This window comes from Mastigoproctus giganteus, chromosome 9 (assembly GCF_048544385.1).
Source record: "Mastigoproctus giganteus isolate SK-2022 chromosome 9, ASM4854438v1, whole genome shotgun sequence".
Classification (NCBI taxonomy): domain Eukaryota; kingdom Metazoa; phylum Arthropoda; class Arachnida; order Uropygi; family Thelyphonidae; genus Mastigoproctus; species Mastigoproctus giganteus.
In genome coordinates this window covers 115,648,191-115,665,781 of record NC_143583.1, presented here as the reverse complement: position 1 = coordinate 115,665,781, position 17,591 = coordinate 115,648,191, and the positions used below count along the sequence as shown (strand labels likewise).

At 38.5% G+C, this 17,591-nt stretch overlaps 1 protein-coding gene across 2 annotated transcripts in view; it reads left to right on the top strand.

Annotated features, from left to right (window-relative positions):
• LOC150080666 (ubiquitin carboxyl-terminal hydrolase 3-like) overlaps window positions 1–17,591 on the top strand; it is a 267,339-nt gene that overhangs the window by 187,159 nt on the left and 62,589 nt on the right. For both annotated transcript variants that reach the window (XM_090381307.1, XM_090381308.1), the window contains exon 10: window positions 3,541–3,621. In XM_090381307.1, the coding sequence (XP_090237433.1) occupies window positions 3,541–3,621 (81 nt within the window). The remainder of the gene's footprint in view (window positions 1–3,540; window positions 3,622–17,591) is intronic.

Genomic DNA, 17,591 nt, shown 5'->3' with positions numbered 1-17,591 from the left:
TCCTACTTTTAATGTCATTGGTGCCAACACATAGAACAATATCGCCTTTTGTGTGTCTTAAAAGATGATATATGCTTTACAACGTCATTAACTTTTGCCCCTGGCAGACATACCCTGGTCCTGTTCCATTTATCCTTTTAACACAATATATTCCCCGTCTCCCTGACAATAGAGTCACCAACAATAACTAGTTCCTTTGGGACCAGCGCATTCTGCCTTGGAGATTGCCGCTGTGTTGCCTGTTGCCCAGGAGTGAGCTCTGGCATTGAGTTGGGCTGCTGAGAGCTTGACGGGCCCCTCATATTAATTTCTTCTAGGGTATCTACCCTACACCTCAAGCTCTCATAGACACCCAGTAGAACACTGAGTTGATGCCTAATTTCTAGACACTCTCTGCACCTGGCACACACAAAGACATCCTCCTTGGCTAGATCATGTTCTGTTCCAGAGAGTTCGGCAAACATTTTGCAAAAATGTGCAACACAAGTTGCACATTTTTTTAGGCTGTGATGCGTTGGAAAATCGCCCCCTTTCTATATATGCTGAACCTTTTTACTCTGCCTGTAGAAAGTAAAATTCATTTGATTTAAAGTTTATATGCTTGAAGGTATTAAGCCGTTTTTTTCTATTCCACTTAAATCTCTATAGGTTCAGTTGCACTGTCATCTGAAATAACTTTTCAATGACATTATCATCGGCTTGCCACATTTCTGTTTCTGTGTTTTGTACATGCTGAATTGACTGCTGTAATATTTGCCAGTACATCTGGAATGTATTTTTCAACTTATGCCATGTAAATGACCTGTTATCTGGCACTATGTATCATTTTGCTTGACTGTTCATTTGGATTAAGTTCACAGTGATTATGGAGGTAAGCACATAGGACAATGTGACCAGCCAAACCAGTCATTGTGTCTATTCAATAAGCAGAAACCCAATAAGAAATTCAATAAGCAGAAACCCAAACCTAATCTTGTATATCTGCTTTCTGTGTTGATTTCATCATTATAGCTTCAAGGCAAACAGGGTAGTATAGAGCATTTTCTAATACAATTATGCTCTTTGGTTGAATGTTCCTTAATAATTTTTCTTCGAACTGTTTCTCAAAACATGAGCCATTCATTTCATTATGGTAATCACCAGAGCCACTTTTGGAATGAAAATGATTCTCCACATCTGGAACAAAACCTGATTTGCTTCGAGCATGTATCAATGTAAACCTCCTGCTTTTGCCTGATGGAGCCTTCAACCCTATAGATAATCCTCTCAAAAAGGCATTTCTGCCTCCATTCACAGTTGAGGCCTGCCATACTTTCGGTTTTGTATGACCAGCATTAACCCAGGTTTCATCCAAATAATATATTTTTTTCCCTTCAGCTTGATACTGATTAATGGCATGAAGGAATGAGATGATAACAAATGACGATATCATCTCATTCAATTAAAGCAGATGTACGTTTGCTGCAACCAAATCCCATGTCATTCAAAATTCATTGAAAAGTGCTAAGTTCAAAATTCAGTAGTTGGTCATCATTTACTTCTTTCAACAGTTTAGATGTAGTAGGAATTTTATTTCTTCTATAAAATTGATGCACTTAAAAAGGAATAGCTAACAAAGTAAAACCGTTATACTTCTGAAAGAGGCGCCTCCGTAGCCAGGTGGGAAGGAGCAGCAGTGCGTAGCACACGCTTCTTGATTAGACCGGGGTTCGAGCCCGTCACCACCAAATATGGAGGATGCGGAAAGGTCAGGGAATGACCACCGCATATCCCGGAGCAATATGGCCTTAGTTGCTAATGCTCCTAAAAAAAAAACCAAACCAAACCAAACTTCTGAAAGAATGAATGAATGAATGCTTAACTATAGCTGACAGTGGCTTTCGACAAGGTGAAGCTAGATGACCAGTGGATGCCAGTTAAATCACTGGTATGCCTTGCATGTGTACAGAGTCAGTGGTATTCTGAACACTAAGTTTTAAATAAACATTGTCGATAATTTACTTTGTTTTATGCAATAATTTAGTACCTTTAGTGAAAACGTGTTGCAATTCAAAGAACTAGCCACCGTGTTAAAAATGTGCAGAAACTTGTTATGCATCAAATCAATCATTTCTATAATTTTTACTCATGCTGTATGCAAAACTTTTCATATGATTTAGTGTATATAAGGTTTTACCTAATCAAATATATTTATGAATGTGGTATTGTTTATTCCAAATCAACTTCGAAGATACAGAATCTCTTCTAACTATATTGTCTTACGTAGCGACACAACTGAACTTCACCTCTCCCATAAAAGCTAACGTTAACTCATGATGCTGCCACAGAGTATATTTACTGTGCTGGACTGAAATCATCTCAGTCTGGCAGTCTATTTCAAGCACACACGTGCACGCGCGCACGCACTCTCTCTCTCTCTCTCTCTCTCTCTCTCTCTCTCTCCTGAATTCAGGCCTGAGGACAGGGTTCAGTTGAACCTTAAAATATCGCCTAAGTATCAAGCGTAAATTGATGTGATTCATTTCAATAAACATTTAAAACTCTGCCACATGGTGTAACTGTTTTTAATTTCCTAGGAATATATCAGTGGGATTCTCTTTCTTTCCCCCCCCCTGCTACTTTTGAAAAGGTAAATCACCTGCAACAGTAAACGTACAGACTCATTATTGGTAACAGAACTACTCTCTATAATGGATCATAACACACTGCCTTCCAGAGCACACATTTTACCTTGGAACTGCCACATGTGCTGAGGATTAAGTTGTGAAATTGTTACATGCCCATTAACTGTTCCCACTTAGTTCCTACAGTTGTACTTCAGTCTTAAGGTTTTGTCCACTAGTGATACATATTTTTATTAAATGTGTATCAATATTTTCTTGTCAGTATTAACCCTAAGAATATAAATTTCATAGGGAGGCACTTTTATCAGCTTTTTTCATGATGATGTCGAGTTATTCAGTCTCAGGCAAAGATTGTATGGTTTTATCTTCTGTAAAATAAACTGGTTGAAGAATAAATACTATTACAAATACATACCGTTATCAATCTATATATACCACACTTTATCTTACTTGTCTTGGGTGCTTAACATACATGCACACACACTACATGACCAAGTAAAGACATTGTTGCAATTTCAGATTTGAATATTAAAAGAATTTCATAATATTATTCACTATTTAATTTACTTTAGAAAAGCAGACAAAAAAAAAAAAAAATCACTGCCATTATAGAGAGTAGTTCTGTTACCAATAATGAGTCTGTACTTTTGCTGTTGCAGGTGATTTAGCTTTTCAAAAGTAGCGGGGGGGGGGGAAGAAAATCCCACTGATATATTCCTAGGAAAGTTATCAACTATGATTTAAAGGAAATTAAAAACAGTTACTTGGTATTAATTAAAATTCTTGCAGAGCACAACAATTTTTTTGGCCACCCTATATTAGTACAATTATTATTTCTGCTGTAATTATATATATATATATATATATATATATATAAGAAAAAAGTATATTCAATGTATTTTCTCTTTCCTTTCAGATTTGTCACTTGACATTCCACAACAAATTAGTAAATCAGCCAAGCCAAAAGAGGAAGAGGCTCCATGTGTACAGCTGTTAGGTAAGATGTTTTCTTTTATTTCCTTTTTAAATTTAATTTGTTGTTCAAGTTCCTATTGAAAACTTTAGAAACTAGACAAAATTAATCTGTTGGGGTTTCTTATATCTTATAATAAAATGTGCACAGGTGTTGCGTGCCATTAGAGTTGGAAACACTTTTTTTTTTTTTTTTAATGCTAAACAAAATTATTGGAACTTATAGTAGGTTGAGAAGGCAGAAGATGCTTATGTTTTCTGTCTGAGAATTATAATTTCCAGGAAATACATAAGAAAGAAGGTCGTTCTGAAGAACAGTAGCAGAAATGATACAAAAGGAATGGAGAAAGGTTAGTTAAACTTTGGATGGATGACTAACTGAAGGTTTAACTTTGAATGGATATTGACTGACTGATGCATATGTTTAGAATGATTTGGAAGAAAGAGGTGGAATTACTGAAGCTAATTCATAAAAACAGTAACAATGGAAATATTAGCAGAAACAAAATATCTGTGTTATTAAAGTGCATTTGTCAGAGAGGGCATGACTGCATTAAAATGAAATCTTAGAAGTAACCACTTCCAGGTACCCAATTCTCAGGGGCAGCAAAAAAGTAGTATCAATAAGACCTTTTCACAAGGAGTGGCTACAATAAAATGAACACAATATTGTTGGGACCTTTTCATGTAGTGTAGAGAGAACAGAATTTTGTGTCAAGATGCACAGGTGCTGGTGGATCACCTGACAGACAGGTGACCCTCAAAAATAATGTTCCGGCATTAAGGTAGAAGTTTTTTCTACCTTTTTAAATATAGTCAAACTTTTACTGCAATGCTTTCTGATTTTTCTTTTTCTTTTTTATTCCTCCTTTTTCTGCTATTTTTTCCTCTATTGTATTTGTCCTTGCCGGCACCAGCCTTGCACTAATACAGGATTTTTTTTTATTTATTATTATTTTTTTGGTAGTTTTCTATGAATTCTTTTTTTATTATTTTTATTTTACTTTACCTTTAATGTTTTAATTCCTTTTATTTTATCATTTTTATTATTTTTGCTCCTTTTTTGAATGGTTTGGATATTCAGTACATGGCACTCAAGGTTTGCTGTGGTTTGCACTCAGTTGTGGCAAGCTTACTTGTGGCGTAGACTGGTTTCCTTTGTTACCTTCTTGGTAATAAAGTGGCCAGAAACAACATAACACATGCACAGCACAATAGCACTACACACATTTCTGGCCTTTCTGCAGAGTTTCTATCATCACATAGTTCCATGGTAGAATTAAATTAGCATTGGGAGCTGCCCTACATAAGAGTCAGAAAGTAACTATAAATTACTAAAAATGTCTCTTATGAGACATTTTTAGTGATTTACAGGTACTTTCTGAATTTTGTAAGAAGAGGCCCTTTAACTGTTGGTACCGGTCCTGAGTCTGTCTGCATCTCTTGGTTGCTTGTGGGTAATGGTTGTGAGTCTTAAAATTCTTTCTCCTTTATAAAGCCAATAGGTTCTGGGCTGTTAGCGTTGGCATAGTGAGTATGTTGTGTAGATTCCAACAATATATTTATTATGACTCGGCTATCTTCCGGTGCTAAGTAACATCTTATGTATTGAGGAAGTGGGGGGGGTTGATCAATTAACCAAGTAATGAGACATTTCCAGGTACATTTTGAATGTTGTAATATAAAGCACCTTAGTGGGCATCTGGAAGAAGCCCTCTGATTATTGGTGCTATTTCTGAATCAGAAAATTCCAGATTGCTTCAGTTCGTGAACTAACATTGTCAGCTACTTGTCTTACATTGTATATAATAGTTGAGTATGAAATTCTGCTTACTTTATAAAAGTCTGAAGTTCTGGCTGTTGGTGTTGGCATAGTAAGTATGTGGTAAAAAGCACCTTAGGGCATTCAGAAGAGCCCTCTAACTATTGGCCAGTCTTGAATCAGTGTTTGCTTACATCTATCCAGGTTGCTTCAGTTTATGATCTAACGCTGTCAGCTCCTTGACTAATATATTGATCTCATCAGACATCAACGCAAAATCAAACTTTTGGCACAGCTCTTCTACAGATGCACATGGCCTTCTCTTGTAGCAGTTCATAATTAATCATTGTTTTTCAATTCACAACAAGTCTTATCACCCTAATACTTTTTCAAGTTAGCATTAGCATTAGTAGAGGCATTTGATGCAAGAAAGCAAGCTTATGCAGCATCAGCCAAAAAAAAAAAAAAAAAAAAAACCCCACTTCCACTTCACCCCTCTGTTCGTTCAAAATACCTGTCCAGCTGAGCCTTAAACTTATTTAGGCTATCAACCTCCACCACAAGGGATGGAAGTCTGTTCCACCAACCAACCACCCGCTGGCTAAAGGCAAATTTCCGCATGTCTATCCTACATCTGTCTTTCCTCAATTTGAATTTATGCCCTCTCAGGTGATTTTTCTGAGCTAGAGGAAGAATCCCATCAGCATTGAGCATGCTTAAACCATTCAAGGCTTTATACACCTATATCAGATCACCTCGCTGGTGCCTAGTCTCCAGACACTGTAATTTGCAAAACTTAAGCCTTTCTTCGTAAGAGCACCCCTTTGTTCCATTCACTAATCTTGTTGCCCTTCTCTGTACTCGTTCCAGCAGCTCTACATCCTTCTTGAAATGAGGCCTCCAGACCTGTATACAGTACTCTAGGTGTGGCCTGACCATTGCCTTATACAATGGAATACTCACCTCCTTATCCCTGCTGGAAAAATTCCTGTATATCATTGACAATACTCCATGAGCTACTCTTGCAGCCCGTCTGCACTGCTCAGAGAACTTCATATCTGCCTGCACAACCACCCCCAAGTCCCTTTCATTCTCTACCACTGTCAGTGTAGTACCACAGAGTTGATACGTTGCTCTGGGGTTGCTGTTTCCCATGTGTAGTACTTTACATTTGTCAATGTTAAACTTCATTTGCCACCTCTCAGCCCATCTGCTCAACCTTTCCAGATCCTGTTGCAGCAGCATAGTGTCAGTAGTGTCCTTGACAACCCTGCCAACCTTTGTATCGTCTGCAAACTTGGACATTAAGCTTGATATACCATCATCAGTATCATTTATAAATACAGAAAACAATAATGGACCCAACACTGAGCCCTGAGGGACTCCACTAATAACATTAATCCACGATGAGCAGTGTCCATTGATTACCACTCTCTGTCTTCTCCCCCTCAACCACCCCTTTATCCATAGCAGCAATTTGCCTCCAGTGTCACACTGCTCCAATTTGTGTAGCAGTCTTCAGTGTGCAACAGTATCAAAAGCCTTTCTAAGATCCAAGTATATAATATCAAAGTTATTCCCTGCATCCAGTTCTTTTGTGACTGCATCATAGTATCCAATCAAGTTGGTCAGGCAAGACTTCCCCTTAACAAAACCATGCTGTGTCTGAGCTATAACTGAAGTCTTGTTTAAATGATCCTGCAGTGCTTCTTTAACCAGTGCCTCCATTAATTTTCCTGGAACAGAAGTTAACCTCACAGGTCTATAATTACTTGTGTCAGCCTTTGATTCTCCTTTGTGAATTGGGGTCACATTTGCACATTTCCAGTCTATGGGTACCTCCCCTGAGTCCAAGGAAGCTCTCATAATTATGGCTAAGGGTTTGCTTACTTCCTTTGCTGCCTCCTTTAATATAACTGGATAGATCCCATCCACCCTGGGTGCCTTTCTTGTGTTTATCTTCAACAGTTTCTCCTCCACTTTACTCCCAGTTATTTCAAGATTCTGTAGCTTACTGCTAGAGTTGAATACACCTCTGGCATTCCCCTTGCTGAATAACTCCTCATGTGTGAATGTCGATGCAAAATATTCATTTAGTTTGTTAGCTACCTGAGCAGGATCATCTACAGTTGACCCATCAATATCAAGTGGACCAATCTGATTCATCCCCTTCCTTCTAAAGTTTACATAAGTAAAGAACTCTTTGCTGTTTTTCTTTGCATCCCTTGCCAAGGATTTCTCGTAATCTGCCTTCGCCTGCCTAACCTCCTTTGTAACTTGGTTGCATGTCAACTTGTATCTATCATAGGCTTCTGTGTCATGTGTTAATTTGTAAGTATCCCATGCATTTTTCTTCTCTGCCATATGCCTCATTAGTTCATCTGACATCCATTTTGGCCTAAACCTTGAACAATATTTCTTAGTTGGTATTAAAGTAGCTTCCAAGATAAGTTCCTTGAATGCTTCCCATTTTGAATTTGCTGTTGGTAACATTATCAGTTGGTCCCACTGTATAGAATTTAAATACTGTCTCAGTCCATCGTAGTCGCCTTTACGGAAGCAATAACCCTTCCCTTTACCCCTAATGGTAGTTACCTCTTTGAGTAAATCCCACTTCAGCAGGATTATGCAGGAGAATCTAATATAGATATAACGATGACAAACTCTCACTTTGATTTGTGGCTTACTGACTGGTCTGTTTATATGGACTGGTGTACCAGTGACCATAGAGTCATCGATTATATGCTTTCCCCTGATTCTGCCATTCCATCTTCATACACTTTCTCACAGCCAGAATTGATAGATTTTCCATCAGAAATATTGACTGGAATGCTTTTGACTCTTCCTTCTGGACTTTGACGAAAAGAAACTTACTTGCTTCTTTTGAAACCTCACCTATTTCTCATCAAGTGAACTATACTCAAAATGCTATAATAAAAGTGTCATATAAATCATCTAGGAGAAAAAGAGGGTTAATCAGAAGACGTGTTCATGGTGGATGCAGGAGTTATCCCAGTTAAGAAGGCAATATCATCGAGCCCGTTGGTATTACCAAAGGCATAAAGACTGAATAACCTACTGGTAGAACAGGATCTGCTTTCAAGGAGTCAATATGGGTTCTGTCCTTGACGTTCCTGCGAGGATGCTCTTGTGGACGTTATCTCTTCAGTTCAAAACTCGGTACATAAATATACCCTGGCTATTTTCATTTACTTCGAGGGCATCTTCGACTCCCTTTGGTGGGAGAGCGTCCTGGAGCATCTGCGATTGGCTATGTGCTCCAACCACCTTTACTTTTTAATCTGTAATTACTTTGTCAATAGAACCATAGCCAAGTATCAAGATAAGTATCTAGAGGGTGCCCACAGGGCTCTATATTGGGTCCTTTTACATGTGCTGCAGCAGTGGTTCACCCGATCTTTCGATAGCGTCAAAATAATAGTGTATGCAGACGATCTCACCGTCTTGGTAAATGTTAACTCTAGGGCCGATCTTGAAACTGCCGCAAATTTTGTTCTCCGGGATCTCTATGATTTTACTGTGACCAATAAGCTTAAAATCAGCTTGTCAAAAACAAAGATGATGATTCGTGGATCAAAGTTGAATATCTCTCGTTCTCCTCCGTTGGTCAAGATCAATAAGATTTTTCTCCCCATAGTTAAAGAGAACAAGGTTCAAGGAGTGGTAATTGATTCCAGTCTCAATTTTATTCCTCACTTGACAAACTTATCATCCAAAATATGTAGATTTACTGCTGCAATTGTTAGGGTGTCCCGTGTTGAATGGGGTCGCTCTAGAAAAACTTTAAGGATCTATTACAATGCAGTTTTCCTCCTTCTGGTCACATATGCTGCCAGTGCGTGGTTTCACAGGGCACAGCTCAATCACTTCAAAGCAAAACTCACCTCCTTGCAGAGAACCATCTTGTGATGTATAATTAAGGCATGAGGACAGTCTCGACGCAAGCTCTGCAATTTATAATTGCAGAGCTTGCGTTGAGACTTGCAAGTTACTTATAGAGGATTTTTATACAGACTGAAAAACCAGATTGAGACCGAATTTCTTGGAATAACCATCAACCTTCAATATGATACTAAAAGGGAAAGAAGGAGACTGTGGAATGAGTTAGTTAATATCTGGCAGTCTCGATGGGATACAGCTCCCGTTGTATCCCATGTGCCGGTGCAACAACGAGAAAATTTATACCACAAGTTTCATTTCTCCTGGATAAACGTGTTCGATTGTGGTTCTGCATGGACATATTCATGTCCTACCTGTTGACAGGACATGGATCGATGAACCAGTCTTTTTAGGTTCAATTTATCACAGACCTCTGTTCGTGTGGATCACCAGAGAGTTGGGATCACATCTTGTATCATTGCTCCCTGTATGTTGATCTCAGACTTCCTCTTCATGCACTTACTAATTTTCAACCAGGACAGGAGTCTTCTCTGCTTCAAAGCTCGGAATCATATCAGATTCTTCAGGCTTTCGCTCAAGGCGTATTTCTTCAAAGGTATTCAGTGTTGACAGATCTCAACAGGATGCAGCACAATGGTTCTGCTGACATATCTGACTAGATCTCATTTAATAATGGTTATATAAACTCAAATCTTCAAGAAGCGAAAATTTTCCTTGGCCCACAGACAAAATTAAGTGCTTTTCTTTCTCTCTTTTTTTTTTTTTTTTTTTTTTTAATAGCAGCATCACTATTTTTTTTTCCTTTATGTATTTATTTATTATTATACAGTAAACCCCCGCTATTCGCGGTATCTGTATTCGCGGTCGCTGATTTAATGTAAAATGAAACCTAAAAAAATGTGAATTTTAAAGTGCCGTGAACATTTTCTGCCATAAAAGAACATGGGCGTGGCTAAAATTATCTTTCTGGGTCAAAACAGCACTCAGTGGGTGGGGGGTGACAAAATCGTGATCGTAGATATTTCTCGCTAATCCTTGTTCAGTATGTGTTATGCGCTTGTCGTGGAAGGTTTTGTCGTTTGCTTTTAATTTATATGCTTAAAAATTGAATAAATTTATGAATTGATATGCTTACAAAAGTGATAAATCTACCGTTTTGCAGTGTAAAACAGACTTTTTCGAGTGTGTTAACGGAAGAAAGTGACTTTATTGTGGACAAGTTCTTTCTAACCCGTACAAAAATATGGCTACGAATAACAAGAGTAATGTGAAAATATGAAAGAAGGTGATGACATTAGCGAATAAAATTGAGTTATTAGACAAAATTTCTAATGGTGAAAGTGTCTCCTCAGTGGCAAAACATTATAAAATCAATGAGAAAACGGTACGATCAATCAAGAAATCGGAAGAAAAAATCCGCCATGGTGTCCGTGAAAACGCACTAATTGCTTCAAAAATTTGCTCTGTAACTCGTGATGTTAAATTACAAAAAAATGGAAAAGGCTTTAAATCTGTGGAGAGAAGACCGAACTCAAAATAAAATTCCATTAAGTTCACTCATCATTCGTGAAAAGGCAAAACTCCTTTATCAACACTTTAGCGAAACTGGTGATAGCACTGGCGGGATAAGTTTTTTAGCTAGCAAAGGCGCTGGTTTGAAATTTCTAATAAATATTACATTTAATATTAAATTGTTTCTTATTTTCATTTCACTATGTACTGTCTATATACATAGTCATATTATGAAGGTACATATAATACATAAATAGACAACATTTTAGACTAGTTTTTCTTATATATTTCATACTTTGGAACGGAACGGAACCCCTTTATTACTATGGGAGCCATAACTCAGTATTCGCGTTTTCGGTATTCGCGACATTTCTCAGTAACGTAACGTAAAAAAAAAATTACAGTAAACCCCCGCTACTCGCGGGTTTACTGTAATTTTTTTTTTTTTTTTTTAGGAGCACCACTACTTTCTTTCTTTTATTTGTTTATTTATTTTTTTGTTTATTTTTTGTATTATTTTTATTATACATGTTTTATTTTATTTTCTTCTACTTCATTTATTATTTTATTTTTATTCATTCCATATCCAGCACCATGGTTGGTTGTTTTTTTTTTTTTTTTTTATACCTCTGGAATGGGCCCCCAGAGGATCCTGGTCTACCTTCTGGCAACACCAGGTGGGTCAGAGTCTCTTTTGAGACAATATGTGCTTTACATGGACTGGCTCACATTCCCGTGGTGTGGATGAGTACCCAGAATCATCTGTTCAGGCAACTGATGCTTCTGGGTAGCCAAGCGGCCAGAACAGAAAAACAGAACACACGCATAATACATGCAAACCTACGTCATTCACATTTCTGCCCCTCTTATAGTGTGGTACTATTCTTCACAGAGATATGAGGTGGAGTTGAACTGACGTTCTAGGAGCCGCCCTTTACATATATACATGTCCACACACATGTAATGGTTATGAGTTACAAGAGCCATATTCATACAAAGACCTTGTGAAAGGTTTCCCCGTGAGGTTCAGGGTAATACAGTCAAATCACGTGACTGTTAGAACAGGAAGCAATGCTAGAAAATGGGTTTGGGTATCCATTGCCATTACTGACCCAAAATTAACTGTTACCAAATTGGCCAGTCTGTGTTTGACATATACAGCTTGCATTTGTGTTAAGACATATCTATCTCATCTCAATTTATTGTCAATGTTCACAACATGACTCCATTCAGCCCTTTGTCGACTGCATTGATTCTGCTATAAGAGTTTTAAAAGACAAAAACATTATCATAATGATGGATGTCAATGCAGAGTCGACTTTGTGGAACAGCTTACAGACGAATGTAAAAGGGGAGTTATTGGAGGAATTAATTCTGTCACATGGACTTAAATTCTGAATTCATTGGGACATCAACATACTTGCATATCACCCCTTGGGGACAAATCTTATATTGATATTTCCTTGGCAACCAGTGATCATAATGTCATCACTTTCTCCATGTATGATGTTATTATTTGTTCTAGATCAGATCCCTTCAATGTAGTCCGTTTTAAAACTAAAGCAGCAAAGTGGCAAATATTTGACAACTCATTGAAAGAGTCTTTCTCAACAGAACAGTTAGGTTATCTGAAATCTCTTTCATTGGATGATCAGGTCAACTATGTTCAGGACAGGATTCTGCAAGCATGTGAAGATTCTATGATTTCTGCCGACATAAACTCTACCATGATCCTTGGTGGTCATCTCAACTATCAGATCTAAACCTACAAACTAGTTGTACGAGAAGAGAGTTTCAGTGGGTGAAGCGTAATCATTCTTGCTCTGATTTGGAGTTGTTAGTTTTGCAAAACTGTTATCAATTAGCCCAAAGAAAATATCATAGTGAAATTCAAAACATAAAAAGGCAGTTTGGGAAAATTTGGTCAGCTCCCAGGGAAACACTGCCCCTTTGACAGCCTGTGGTTGCAAAATGCCCTGGCGAAGTTCTGGGAGGCCGAAATGTCCATTCAGATCCTTGAACTTTTAAGGAGTTATTTCTCAGAACATTATATCTATAGGAGGTTTCTAGAAGAGTTACCAGGAGATTTCCACAGGGGTCAATACTCGGACCCCTGAGTTGGAACCTTGTATTTGATTCATGGCTAGGGAAAAGGTTTCTAGATACTAGCATGATTGCATATGCTGACGATCTAACTATCCTTGTGCAAGGTGCATCTAGAAGAAACTGCGAACACAGTATTAAATGAACTTGCAAATTGGACTTCAACTCACAAATTACAAGTATCCATATCTAAAACATCACAAACGTTATTGAAAGGTAGGCTGGATAGAGGAAGACAACCACTAATTAAGTATAGAGATCTATCTATTAAATATTCTCCCATGACAAAATACTTATGTATTTATTTAGATGATGCACTAAGCTTTCTTCAACACATCAAATATGTGAAGGAAAAATCTAAAATGTTCTTAACTAGATTGAAGCAGATTGCAAAATAGGATGTTCTTTGCAGCTTTATTATAACTGTGTGTTTCTTTCAGTAGTTGTTTATGGAGTGGGAGTATGGGCTTTAGAGCCAAAAAGGTGTAGTGATCAAGCAACTCTTGCAAGCACAAAGGGCTACCCTCCTAATTATGCCCCATGCATGTAAAACAACTTCCTCCATGGCTCTACAAGTACTGGTTGGGAAACTTCCCATCCATTATGAAATCCAGTATCGATATCTCAAGTACCACCTTAAGTAGAATATTCCTACGATATTAAATGATATCCAGCTGGATTTGGTTGCTCCTTTGATGGCAGAGAAAAGAAGATAATGGCAGATTTTTATAGAGACATGGCAACAAGACTGGTCAACATCAAATTATGTAGTGGAACAAGGGATTTTATGCCTGTTGTCAAGGAGATAAGAAAGAACTGCTTTGGTTTTCACCTGGCTGGTATGGGGCTTTTATACTCGTGGAAGCATTAACACCTAGCTTCAAAAACGGGTTTATCCCAACAACATTGTGCTTATATGGCTGCGAAAAGTCTGTCAATCATATTCTATTTGAGTGTCGATACTATCAAAGTTTTCATGTGGATCTTCATTGTGTTGTTCCTGATTTGAACCCGAATAACAAGCCAGCTCTCATTCAGACTCAGACAGCTTTTTTTTTAATGCATTAAACATTTATGCTACAAAAGGATTCAATAGAAGAGAAGAGGATCTCAGAGGATCTCAGAGCTCAAATTCCATCTTAATCTCAGGAACTAGAATTCTCTTGTATGATATCAACCTGAATTATACTTTCTGACTCATGAATGAACCTAATTTAGGTTATAACTCCATTTACAACTGTACTTTGTGTTGTGTTAACGTGGTGATAACTGAATTCTATTCATAGAATTACCCATGTGGCTGAATACATGAACTTTTTTGTGTTTTTATTAACTTCTGGCAGAATTCTATTGTGACAAAGTTTCATTACTTGGATTTGACTTTATCTGGAACTGTTTGTTTGTTATTTGGTTTTTAATAGCATTAGCAACTAAGGCCATATTGCTCCGGGGATATGCGGTGGTCATTCCCTGACCTTTTCGCATCCTCCGTATTTGGTGGTCAGAGGCTCGAACTCCAGTCTAATCAAGAAGCGTGTGCTACGCACTGCTGCTGCCCACCTGGCTACGGAGGCGCCCTTGGAACTGTTTACCCAACAACACTCCTGGACAATTTTGTATATATGTAAATATAACGAGGGGTTTTTGTCCTATTTGCTCTGTAGCAACTGTTTCTGACTGGTTTTTGGTGTTCTTACAATTCAGGAGCACTAAGCTTATAAATATCTTTGTATACAGGATGTCTCAAAAATATTGGTACAAATGTTTAGGGGAGGTCGGTAACATCTAAAGGAATGTGAATTGCAAAGGAACCCATAACCAGAAACGTCACCGTAAGTCGGCACACGGCGCTGTTCATCAGTTCACGATAGGGAAAATTTCTGGTTTACTCATTCAAGCAGTAGTCGCCACACAAAGAGCATGCATCGATATACGAACTGTGAGCTGGCAGACATGCATCTAGTATGGATTAGCAGAGGGCCCACACGGTGTGCACTACCATGCAGCACAACATCGTTTCGCAATAAATGTGTGGACAGGTATGGTCGGTGACTGCTTAGTCGGCCCATACCTGTTACCATCCCACATGAACTCCGCTAAATATCGGATCTTTCTTGAAAAAGTTCTACCAGGGTTACTTGACGATGTTCCAGTAAATGTGAGATGCAACGTTTGGTTTCAACATGATGGGGCGTCTGCCCATTATGGAAGGTGTGTTCGTGACCATTTGAACAGGTGTTTTGGACGTCGATGGATTGGTCGGGGTGGACTCATTGTCTGACCCCCACGCTCACCTGATTTATCGAGCCTTGATTTCTTTCTTTGGGGGACCCTCAAATCTATTGTGTATGAATCACCTGTGGAGACGGAAATGGATCTCATGGCGAGACTCGTCTGCGCTGCTGCTACTGTCAAAGAAACTCCAGGTGTGTTCGACCATGTCCGCCGCCAATCCATGCTGCGTCGGTGTCACACATGCATCGCGTCTCATGGTGGAACCTTCGAGCATCTGTTGTAACATCATGAAATGCATCCATCTCGTACTCCATTGTTAATATTATGTCAAATAAATGTTTTCCACTAATTACTGTCTTGTGTCATTTCTGCTTCTTGTGCCTCTGCTACTTCTTTCCCGTGACGTTTCCGGTTATGGGCTCCTATGCAATTAACATTCCTTTAGATGTTATTTACCTCCCCTAAACGTTTGTACCAATATTTTTGAGACACCCTGTATAGTGATTGCAGATTGATGTTGATCTCAGAACCTGGGTTGTGATTTGCTATGGAGGTTAATCCATAGTTGGAGAAACGAGTTCTACTTCTCTTCTTTCTTTATTCTTGCTTTATTTCTATTATTTATTCAAATTCCAAGGTGGATCTCTGTCTACTGATTTCCCCTTCTTTTCCTTCCCCTTCCAGTTCCCATACTTCTTTTGTCTTTCCTCTTCTCTTGTCTCTAATTGGGTTTTCCTGGGTTGACCTGGATTGATCAAATAGTAGATCCTGGCTGCCTCCTCATGGCAGGGATGGGCAGGTGGAATGTGGTGACAAGGTGTTGCCACTTCCAACCTGATGAGAGCCAGGTACCATTCAACAATATAACAGCAGAACACATCATAACATTTACCACCCAACACACTACATACAAATGGCCAGCTTTGGCGTAAGCTTCAACACAAGAAGTACAATAGCAGCTAATGGGGGAAACTCTGGGGTTCTCCACAACAACACATGAATGTCCCTGAATGTAATGATTGTGAGCCTAAAAAATTCTTCCTCCTTTATAAAAGCCTAAAAGTTTTGGCTATTGTTATTGGCACAATAAATACATTGTGCAGATTCTGAAAATATATTTGTTATGATTCTCTCTCACTTGCTATCTCTTTTTTTTTTTATGAAAACCCCAAGCACAAGAGGTTAATATTAGAACCTATAGTATCTGACCCACCTATCAGTGCCTTGATAGCATCAGCAAATATTCTTGTACCCCTTCTATTCAAGTGTATTCCATCCCTGTAAAAACAGTCTCCCTTGTTAATAAGCACAGATTGCACTGAGAATGATCAAATAGTAGATCCTGAGAAGAATTCTACCCCGTGAGCCTTGCAGTCTCTCCAGGACCGAATTGATTGGAAAGGCTCTTAACATATACTCCCTTCTATCGTGTCTGGGCAGAATTGCAGACACTTTCAAATTCAATCCTAACTCGTGACTTTTTTCCAACATTGCCCTGTACTTGTTAATTATTATGTCCTCCGATCTCCCACTCATAATATCATTAGTGCCAACGTGTACAACAGTATCACCTTTTGTTCCCTTAAAAGATGATATTTGACTACAATGTCATCTACTTTTGCTCCTGGCTGACATACACTGATCCTATTCCACCTATCCTTTTTGCACAATAATACTTCCCATTTCCCTGACAATAGAGACAATAACCACCTCAAATTTTTATGAAAAGCTTCCATGCAAATACTGAGAATTCTTGGTAACAATCTTTGTTAGTGAGTAGGAGATGCCCCTATCCCTGGGAAGGTTTCCTATGGCCGTAACAAGAGCACTTCTTTGGTATTGGTAATCTATACTTTGCCCATGTATAGATTTCTTTGGTGTTGGCACCTAAGTGCACTTGTGTCTTCATACTGTCCACATGTGCAATGATCTGTAAGGACTCTTGAATATAATTTCTGATTAAAGGACTCACGTCCTGTTTGAATGCTACATACAGGCCAGGTGTTAGTCAAGGGGTAGTTCTAGTGTTTACAACATTCATTTGTGTATGAAGCATTTGATGGCAGCTCCATGCAAGAGGATTGCCACCTATCCTACTGTATAGCATTACAGTTTTTCTAGGAGTACTTTTTTCTGCCTTGATGTTATTTGTCACAATGATTTCAATTCCATGTATGGCTGCTGGTATGCTAGACTTCTGTAGGTCACTTCCAAGACTCTTGGTAAGGTTCCTGCTAGCCCTTGGGGGCAGCAGTGGATACAGTTCTGCATGCTCTGCAAGTTGTTAATTGGATTAATCTTTGCAGAGACTCCAACTTCCTCTTGATAATTACTGTGTCTGCCTTCCTGAACCAAACACGTTCCCCCATAAGTGGTCACTGATATGAATATGCTTTCATAGATCGTGGCTAAAGTCTTGCCTTTTAGTCCTGATCTGATCTTGTTATTCTCTGTATCATTCC